The 10,424-nt window shown below is 50.2% G+C and overlaps 1 protein-coding gene across 1 annotated transcript in view; it reads right to left on the minus strand.

The window, feature by feature from the left end:
• Positions 1 to 10,424, minus strand: part of ABCC6 (ATP-binding cassette, sub-family C (CFTR/MRP), member 6) — an 88,234-nt gene that overhangs the window by 64,114 nt on the left and 13,696 nt on the right. Inside the window, exons 7-9 of the mRNA XM_011950299.1 lie at positions 9,022 to 9,153; positions 2,706 to 2,909; positions 1,331 to 1,508 (exon numbers count right to left, since the gene is read on the minus strand). Of these exons, the coding sequence (XP_011805689.1) occupies positions 1,331 to 1,508; positions 2,706 to 2,909; positions 9,022 to 9,153 (514 nt within the window). The remainder of the gene's footprint in view (positions 1 to 1,330; positions 1,509 to 2,705; positions 2,910 to 9,021; positions 9,154 to 10,424) is intronic.

Genomic DNA, 10,424 nt, shown 5'->3' on the forward strand with positions numbered 1-10,424 from the left:
AGCTGCCCTCTCGGCCATCCAGGAGCTGTCCCCTCTGTCCCCTCCTCCCCTAGGTGACAGCTCAGGTGTTGGGGAGCGAGACTTACATGGGAAGGGACCTGCCCTGGCTCAGATGCTCCATACCCCATAGGAACCAATCAATAGCTCTTACGGCAGCAGTCTAGGGACTTAGCTTCCAGAGTCCCCCGAAGGGACAAGAGCCACTGCACCGAGAGAAGTCGAAAGCTATGGCCTCCAATCAGGTATTCACAGTCAATGGACAGAACTTCCAGCCCAGACGCAATTTTTTTTTTTTTTTTTTTTTAGATGGGGTCCTCGCTCTGTCACCCAGGCTGCAGTGCAGTAGCACGACCTCAGCTCACTGCAACCTCCGCCTCCTGGGTTCAAGAGATTCTCCTTTCTCAGCTTCCAGAGTAGCTGGGATTACAGGCATGTGTATTTTTTTTTTTGTATTTTCAGTAGAGATGGGGTTTTGCCATGTTGGCCAGGCTGGTCTTGAACTCCTGACCTCAAGTGATCCGCCTGCCTCAGCCTCCCAAATTGCTGAGATTACAGGCGTGCACCACTGCACCCAGCCTAGGGGTCATTTTTACCACAAGCAGTATTGTCTGGGAACATAGCTGACAGGCCACCTTATCAGAAGGTTAACCCTTTATCCTCAAGGGGGAATAAATGGACGTTAAAATTAGGCTCAAAAATTAAAATTAGATTAGGGAGAGTGGAAATGGTGTCTAGACAGTAAGAACAACTGCAAAGGCCCCAAGGTGGGTGGGTGCCTGGAATATTTGAGGAACTGAAAGGAGACCTGTGTGACTGGAGGAGAGTGAGCATGGGAGGAGGCGGGTATGTGTGTTATGGGATGAGGTCAGAGAGGTACCAGGTACCAGGGGCAGATCACACAAAACCTTACAGAAATAACTAAGGAGTTGAGGCAAATCACTTGAGGCCAGGAGTTTGAAACAAGCCTGACCAACAGGGTAAACTGTATCTACTAAAAAACACAAACATAAGCCAGGCGTGGTGACACGTGTCTCTAGTCCCAGCTACTAAGGAGGCTGAGGCAGGAGAATTGCATGAACCTGGGAGGCGGAGGTTACAGTGAGTTGAGATTGCACCACTGCACTCCAGGCTGGGCAACAGAGCGAGACCCTGTCTCAAAAAAAAAAATACATATAAACAAAGAGAAATAACTAAGGAAGTGAGAATGTATCCTGAGTGACTCTAATAAGTAAGGACTGAATGCATTCTCAGCTGCTGGTAACATTATCATCAGCTCAGTGATGTTGCTTTTCCCGGTCTGGGAGGACTGCACTTGTCCCCCAGGGCTCACCTTTCTGTACACCAGGCCAGTGATGGCTGACCGCAGCCTCATCTGCAGCACCTTGAGCCTGTACATGTTCTGCTGCTCAAACAGCGTTTGCAGGCAGGCCGAGAGGAACATCAGCACGGCGAGGAGGTAGCCCTTCCAGGCTGGAGGCTTGGGATCACCAATAAACTCCAGGAAAAGGCTTGCAGGGGAGGGAGGGAGAAGGTACAGCTGGTGAGAGGAGGTGCCCATGGGTGTGGCCTTTGCCCAAACCAGGTCAGGTGTGGAGGATCAGTCAGTGTGGTTGACTTTTTTGCAATAATGGTCTCTGTTATTTCCCCCACTGTCCATAATACTCCTTTTCAATCTGACTGCAGCTCCTCAAGATCAAGAGGTGGAGTTTTTGTCCCCACTTGTTATAGGCTAAATTGTGTCCTCACAAAATGTATATGTGGAAGCCCCTACACCCAGTACGTCTGAATGTGTCTGTATTTGGAAACAGGGCCATGAAAGAGGCAATGAAGTTAAAATGAGGTCATTAGGCTGGGCCTTAATCCAACCTGACTGGGTCCTTATAAGAAGAGAAAAGGTAGACACACAAGGAGAGACCAGGGGGCACACACAGAGGAAAGATCACATGGGGACACAGGGAGGAGGTGGCCAACTGCAAGTCAAGGACAGAGGCCTCAGATGGAACCACCTTAAAGATACCTAATCTCGAACTTCCAGCTTCCAGAATCATAAGAAAATACATTTCTATTGTTCAAGACACTCAGTCTGTGATGCTTTGTTATGGCAGCTGAGCAGACACCACTTGAATCTGGGCTGGCTACAAAACCAGCTTTGGCCAACAGAGTACGGTGGAGGTAAAGCCATGCTGGCTCTGAGCCTAGGCCTCGAGAGAAAATGTGGCTTTTAGCCTATTTCTTAGAACCCTCCCAAGCAGCCACATGAACAAGTCTGAGCTAGCTTTTGGAGGATGGGAACCCACATGGAGCATAGACAGCCATCCCAGCCTCAGATATACAACAGCAGGCACATGAGAAAACCCAGCCAAGAAAAGAAGAACCACCCAGCTGAGCCCAGCCCACATTACTGACCCACATTACCATGAACTAAATAAATGAATGCTTGTAATTTTAAGCCACTTACATTTGGGGCATTTTACAGCAAAAGCTAATTGATGTAGTCAGGTAAGAACTTGCTTATTTGCCCTTCTGGGGGGTCAGTCACTTTCTCATTAACCATTTCCCTTTCTCAGTATCCTTCTCACCCACCCTCCAGTGTCCCGAGCACCAGATGTATAAGCAGAGGCAGGAGAGCTGAAGCCCCCTGGCCCTGGAAGGATGCCACTAAGAGACCACCCACCTTAGCAGGGCACTTGAAGTCTGGGACTCACCTGAGCAGCTTGGGGACAGTGAACCTGAAGACATCACTGATGACGAGGCTGAGGGTCCCCAGGAGGAAGGTAGAATGGAACACCTGCCAGATGGCCTTCAGCAGTGGGCCCCACTGGCTCCCTTCTTGCCGTAGGAAAGGCTCGGTATCTGGAGCCTCCATGTCACTGCTGCCTTTCCTTTTAAATGTTGTTGTCTTGGTGTGCCTTAGGGGAGGGAAGAGATTGGCTCTGGGTCCCATTTTATACTCTCAGCTGCCAGCAGCAGGGCCAGGCATTAAAGGGTTATTTTCCCAACAATGGAGATGGGTGGGTGTGGATCCAGGCTGGCTCCCTCACCCGTTCCTCCTTATCACCCTGAGTACCCACTTAAGAGACAATCACAGGAGTTTGGGGGCATGGCAGGAGGGCACTCTGAGGCCTCTTAGATGGCCATGGGAAAGCACATGTGTTGAGCACCTACTACGTGCCAGGCACTCCCCAGCCATCCTAAGACACCTGAGAAGCCAGGTGTTGTTCCCATTTCACAGAGGAGAAAACTGGGGCTCAGAGAAGCGAACTTGCCCAAGGGCACACAGCTGAGAAGCAAAAGAACTGGAATTTGATTCCAGCTCTCTGCCTCCAGAGCCCATGCACTTTTTTTTTTGTTTGTTTGTTTGTTTTTTGAGACGAAGTCTCCCTCTGTTGCCCAGGCTGAAGTGCAGTGATGTGATCTCGGATCACTGTAACCTCCACCTCCCGAGTTCAAGTGATTCTCCCACCTTAGCCTCTTGAGTAGCTGGGATTACAGGCAAGTGCCACTACACCCGGCCTCCCATGTACTTATCAACCTATCGTGTTGTCAACCTGGAGGCAGAACAGCAGCCCATCCCCCCAGCACACACAACCAGGTGGTTTGGAGCTGGTGGAGAATCGCAACTGATGTGCATGGGAGCTGGTGCTCTGGCTCTGGGTAAAAGCACAGGCAGAAGCTCAGGCTGCCTCAAACTAGTAAGATCCCCAGCCTTTGACCATAACCAGGGGCCACAGAGAAAAGCTAAGGTGAGGGAGAGAGAGGAGGAGATAGGGGGAGGCCCGAGGGTCCCTCCGAGGCAGGTCAGAAGCTCTGGGCCATACGGAGAGGCTGAGGCCACGCAGCTGCTGACAGCCTGGTTGCTGTGTGGTCCTGGAGGGCAGACTCCTCCTCTCTCTGTGTGTGAGAGGATGGGTGTGTTCCCCCGCTGAGTCCCCTGTGGTTCTGACAACCTATAAAGCTATCAATAATTTCTTTTTCTTTTCTTTTCTTCTTCTTCTTCTTCTTTTTTCTCTATTTTTTTTTTTTTTTTGACACGGAGTTTTGCTCTTGTCCCCCAGGCTGGAGTGCAGTGTGGTGATCTCGGCTCACTGCAACCTCTGCCTCCTGGGTTCAAGCGATTCTCCTGCCTCAGCCTCCCGAGTAGCTGGGATTACAGGCACACACAATGAGGCCCGGCTAATTTTTGTATTTTTAGTAGAGACAGGGTTTCACAATGTTAGCCAGGCTGGTCTTAAACTCCTGACCTCAGGTGATCCACCTGCCTTGGCCTCCCAAAGTGCTGGAATTACAGGTGTGAGCCACCACGCCCGGCCACTTATCAGTAATTTCAGTCCCCATTACAGATCTGTGACCCGGGGCCACGTGCTGGGATCAGCTCTTTACACGAAGGAGCTCACTGACTCCCCTGGATCCCCTGCCAGGTGGGTATTACTAGGCTCTCCATTTTACAGAAGGGGAAGCTGAGGCTCTGAGAGGTGGCGACACCCGCCTGAGGTCACACAGCAAAGGCAGAGCCGGGATTCGAGCCTAGATCTTGATTTATGGTTCGGAGAATGTTTCTTGTGCACTAAGGACCCTCAACCTCACCATAATAAAATTAAATAAAAAAAGAAGCACAAGGAAAAACCTCTGGTAAGCGCAGGTGGTCAGACCCTTCAAGGCCAAGGTCTTTGTCCCACATTGCTGGTCTGATCTGGTGTTTGGTTTGGCATCTATGGAGGGTTGTGGTTCAGGTCTGTTACTGAGTGGGTGTGGCCTGTTGCTCACAAATATTTTGGCTTTTGGGTCTCAAAGCCAAGAAGGTGCCCCTTCCATACAGAGAGCATCCCTGGCCACCCCCTCCTCTCTGATCCTGCCATTTAATTCATTGCCTTCACAGCCGTGCCCATGGCTCCAACCCTCTCTTTGTCTTGTTAGAACCCCAGGTGGGTAGACTTTGCCTGTGTTTTCCACCAAGATGTCCCTAGCATCAAGTCCAGCTCCTGCACACAGTAGGAGCTCAATAAACACTTGTCAAATGAATGGGAAAAACAGATTGAGTGACGTGTGCAAAGGGCCTAACGAGAGTGCCCCCTGCACATACTGTTACAAAAATTTATAGAAGGAAGGAAGGAGCTTCGCTGGGTGGACAGAACTTGGCTTTGGAGCCAGGAGACTGTGATTCCAATGCCTGCTCTGTCTCCTCTCCTCTGAGCCTTAGTGTTTCCATCTGTAAAGTGGGGTCGGGGAAGAGTTGACTGTGAAGTTTTCTTTCTGGCTGGAGTTTTTGCTCAGTTCTATTCAAGCTCTTTGCCCCAGAGAATCAGTGTGTTTAGCCTGCAGGCTCCATAGCACGCGTTTTCCTCTCCTGCAGGTCTCACCTCCCATCAAGGAAGACATCCAGATTAGTGTCTGATGTCCGGTCTCTGGACTGAAGGCCATTTAGTGCAGATCTCACAAATGACGGTGGGGCAAGGCATGGGCATATGCATGAGTGACATGGGCAAGGTGTGAGTTGGGGGATACAAAAGGGAGTGGTAGAAGCCGGGCACGGTGGTTCACACATGTAATCCCAGCACTTTGGGAGGCTGAGGCACGCGAATCACCTGAGGCCAGGAGTTCAGGGCCAGCCTGATAGCCTGAGCAACATGGAGAAACCCTGCCTCTAATAAAAAATACAAAAATTAGCCAGACATGGTGGTAGGCACTTGTAGTCCCAGCTACTTGGGAGGCTGAGGCAGGAGAATCGCTTGAACCCAGGAGGCAGAGCTTACAGTGAGCTGAGATCGCACCCCTGTATGCCAGCCTGGGTGACAGAAACAGACTCTTAAAAAAAAAAAAAAAAGGCCGAGCGCGGTGGCTCAAGCCTGTAATCCCAGCACTTTGGGAGGCCGAGACGGGCGGATCACAAGGTCAGGAGATCGAGACCATCCTGGCTAACACGGTGAAACCCCGTCTCTACTAAAAAATACAAAAAACTAGCCGGGCGAGGTGGTGGGCGCCTGTAGTCCCAGCTACTCGGGAGGCTGAGGCAGGAGAATCGCTTGAACTCAGGAGGCAGAGCTTACAGTGAGCTGAGATCGCACCCCTGTATGCCAGCCTGGGTGACAGAAACAGACTCTTAAAAAAAAAAAAAAAAAAGGCCGAGCGCGGTGGCTCAAGCCTGTAATCCCAGCACTTTGGGAGGCCGAGACGGGCGGATCACCTGAGGTTGGGAGTTGGAGACCAGCCTGAGCAACATGGAGAAACCCTGCCTCTAATAAAAAATACAAAAATTAGCCAGACATGGTGGTAGGCACTTGTAGTCCCAGCTACTTGGGAGGCTGAGGCAGGAGAATCGCTTGAACTCAGGAGGCAGAGCTTACAGTGAGCTGAGATCGCACCCCTGTATGCCAGCCTGGGTGACAGAAACAGACTCTTAAAAAAAAAAAAAAAAAAAGGCCGAGCGCGGTGGCTCAAGCCTGTAATCCCAGCACTTTGGGAGGTGTATCACCTGAGGTCAGGAGTTCAAGACCAGCCTGGCCAACATGGTGAAACCCTGTCTCTACTAAAAATACAAAAATTAGCCAGACATGGTGGTAGGCACTTGTAGTCCCAGCTACTTGGGAGGATGAGGCAGGAGAATTGCTTGAACCCAGGAGGCAGAGGTTGCAGTGAGCCAAGATCACACCAACTACACTCCAGCCTAGGTGACAGAGCAAAACTCCGTCTCATAAAAAAACAAAACAATACAAACAACCACAAAGGCCCATGTGCGCCCAACATACCTTGGAAAGCTGACTTGACCAGCAGGTGGCTGTTGTGTGACCTCTTAGGAGGACACCCTCTCCCTTCCCCCAGTGATTGCAAAATACTTCAGAAAGAAAACCAAAGTTCTCTGTGGGTGCAGTTGGTTGGTTCAGAAGCTGAGGGAGCCTGGTCTTTGTATAACCCTGTCTTTCCCCTTCTTTCTGTCAACTGTTTATGGGAGGATTCTCAAACAGTTCTGGAGAATGTTTCTACTGTTTAGTTCAGTTCTAGTGGTGGGTGACCTGTAATTTTCATGTTGGCTGGGGATGCCGGGACTTGGCAGAGGTTCCTCCCAGAGCCGCCGTGAACTGAATTCTGCTACTTCTGTAAAATCATTTAAAGGTAGAGGATGAGTCAGGCGCAGTAGCTCACACCTGTAATCCCAGCACTTTGACAGGCCAAGGCAGGCAGATCAGCTGAGGTCAGGAGTTCAAGATCAGCCTGCCAACATGGTGAGACCCTGTCTCTACTAAAAAAATAAAAAAAATTAGCCAGGGGTGGTGGTGCATGCCTGTGGTCCTAGCTACTTGGGAGGCTGAGACAGGAGAATCACTTGAACCCAGGAGGTGGAGGTTGCAGTGAGCCGACATCATACCACTGAACTCCAGCCTGGGTGACAGAGTGAGACTCTGTCTCAAAAATCCAACCAACCAACCAGCCCAGTGAAGGGGTTCCAGCAAGCCATGCCTGGGGCGACAGACAGAAGTGATGTTGTGGTTCGCTCACACTACTTATTCTGTTTGGAAAAACACATGCCCTTCCTTTGTGGGAACAGCCCCTACCATCTTCTGTGGCTCTGAAGGGACCACCAGTCATGGAACTAGCCCTCTGGGTATGGGATTGGCCCCCGACAGGCACATGACTCCAGCCAGGCCAATTAGAGGCCTTCCTTGGGATTTTCTACATGGACGTTAAGAGAGAGATGCTCTCTCATTCTGCTGGGCTTTGCTGAACTTGCATGGGAAGGGATAGGCCTTATGGAGAGACCAACACATAGATAATAGTTGGGGTGGGAGATGAAGGGAGAGAATCCTGACATCACCTGAGTCCCCGGATCCAGCAACACCTGAGGCTAGATCCTCTTACTATGTGGGCCTATAGTATCAGTCTCGCTCTCCTCTCTCTTAATGTGTGGGATTCAGCCATCTGCAACAACTACCACACAATCCCAGAATATGCAGGGAAACCTAGTTACTCTTCCCACAGAGCTAACATACTTTTTTGTTCTGTCTCCTGAAACACCAAGCTCCGGTAAGGTTAAGCCATGTGTCCAGGGTCATCACTATTCGAAGGCAGGGCAGCATTTAACCCAATTTTATCTAATCCTATGTTGCAGGCTAATTAAGTTAGACCAGAATTTCTCAAATGAGGCATCCCAGGCTCTAACGGCTTCAGAGAAGTTTCCAGAGATGCCACTGAGGGCAGGAGTAGACAGAGTGGATAACTCCAAAGATCTTAACACCGTCTGGATGACTAACAGTGCTTGAGCACTTCCCATTTGCAAGACATTTGCAAGTTCTTTTCCATAAACCATCTTTTTTTCATTCCCATAAGCTATGAGCTGGGGCTAACGACATCCCCACTGAACAGATGAGAAAACTGAGGCCCAGGAAAGGAATTGCTCAGGTTATACAGTAAGTGAGCAGGTGCCTGCATGTTATGAGTCACCTCCCAACCCTCCACCCCGGCCTTAAAATACCTCTTTTGTTTCCTGCCTGTCATTCTGCCATGAGTTCCATGTTTGTAGGAACCTGTGATGCATTCTGCGAGGAACCATATATTGAGCCTGATCGGCGGTTACTACTTAGTGGGATCAGTTGGAAGGCAAGGTGGGGAGGTGGCAGGGCAGCAAGAGTAGTGTTGGGGGCTGGACTGGGGGTCAAATGATGAGCTTTTCTTTTCTTCTTTTTTTTTTTTTTGAGATGGAGTCTCGCCCTGTCACTCAGGCTAGAATGCAATGGTGAGATCTCCACTCACTGCAACCTCCGCCTCCTGGGTTCAAACGATTCTCCTGCCTCAGCCTCCTGAGTAGCTGGGATTACAGGTGCCCACCACCATGCCCAGTTAATTTTTGTATTTTTAGTAGAGATGGGGGTTTCACTATGTTGGCCAGATTGGTCTTGAACTCCTGACCTCGTGATCCGCCTGCCTCGGCCTCCCAAAGTGCTGGGATTACAGGTGTGAGCCACCGCACCTGGCCAATGATGAGCTTTTCTGAAGGAGCATCAGGTGAGTTCTCGACCTCCACTCACTCACCTCCCGGCTGTGCTGCGGTTCCTCATCCACGCCTTTTCAAGCCGGGAAACAAGTTCTTCTGAGGAGTTTTCGCTCCCAAGCGACCAGAGGTCTTTTGGTCTCAGTGGCCTCCTGTAGCCCCTCCAGACCAGCCTGCAAAAGACGGGCACCAGGACGAGCTTTTCCTGCCATTCACCCCTGCAGGATCCTGGCCAAGCAAGTAGCTGTGTGATCCTGGGTAAGTCACTTTACCTCTCTGTACCTCTACTGGCCCCTGGGTAAAAATAAAGCAATTCACTAACCCCATCTAACGTTTAGAGGGCACTTCTCAGTTCACAAAGATTGTCTCATTAATTCTTACGTGAGCCCATAAGATAGATTATTATGGTTTGTTTGTTTGTTTGTTTGTTTCAGATAGTCTTGCTCTGTCTCCCAGGCTGGAGTGCAGTGGTGCAAGCTCGGCTCACTGCAACCTCCACCTCCCTGGCTCAAGCGATTCTCATGCCTCAGACTCCCGAGTAGTTGAAATTACAAGTGCCCACCATCACACCTGGCTAATTTTTGTGTTTTTAGTAGAGATGGGGTATCGCCATGTTGGCCAGGCTGGTCTGGAACTCCTGGCCTCAGGTGATCCACCTGCCTCAGCCTCCCAAAGTGCTGGGATTACAGGCATGAGCCACCACACCTGGCCTGTAAATTGATAGTTTATAATTGTGTAAGTGTATGAGTATATTATTATACATCTACTTTACAGATGGGGAAGGAAATAGAAATGCAGAGAGATTAAGTGGCTAAACCAAGGGATAGTCCTTGGCAAGGGAAACAGACATTTGCCTGGGAATCAGAAATCCATTGTCCAAAAGTCTCATTGTAGAAGAAGCTTGAACTCCTCCCTCAGCTTTATTATTTTAATTATTATCCTGTCTCACTCTGTTGCCTAGGCTGGAGTGCATTGGTGCGATCTGGGCTCACTGCAACCTCCACCTCCCTGGCTCAAGCGATTCTCATGCCTCAGACTCCCGAGTAGTTGAAATTACAAGTGCCCACCATCACACCTGGCTAATTTTTGTGTTTTTAGTAGAGATGGGGTATCGCCATGTTGGCCAGGCTGGTCTTGACCTACTGGCCTCAAGCAGTCCTCCCACCTCAGCCTCCCAAAGTGCTAGGACTACAGGTATAAGCCACCACACCTGGCTAATTTTTGTGTTTATAGTAGGGACAGGATTTCGCCATGTTGGCCAGGGTGGTCTCGAACTCCTGGCCTCAAGTGATCTGCCTGGGTTGGCCTTCCAAAGTGTTGGGATTATGGGTGTGAGCCACTGCGCCTGGTCTCAGGTCTCTTTAATCTTTCTGATGACACCAGCCAGAAGGTCTTGCCTGGTTCTGGTCTCTGACTCTTCTCTAAGCCTCACCAAGTTCCCTTT

This window comes from Colobus angolensis, unplaced genomic scaffold, assembly GCF_000951035.1.
Source record: "Colobus angolensis palliatus isolate OR3802 unplaced genomic scaffold, Cang.pa_1.0 Scaffold305, whole genome shotgun sequence".
In the NCBI taxonomy this organism is placed as follows: Eukaryota; Metazoa; Chordata; class Mammalia; order Primates; family Cercopithecidae; genus Colobus; species Colobus angolensis.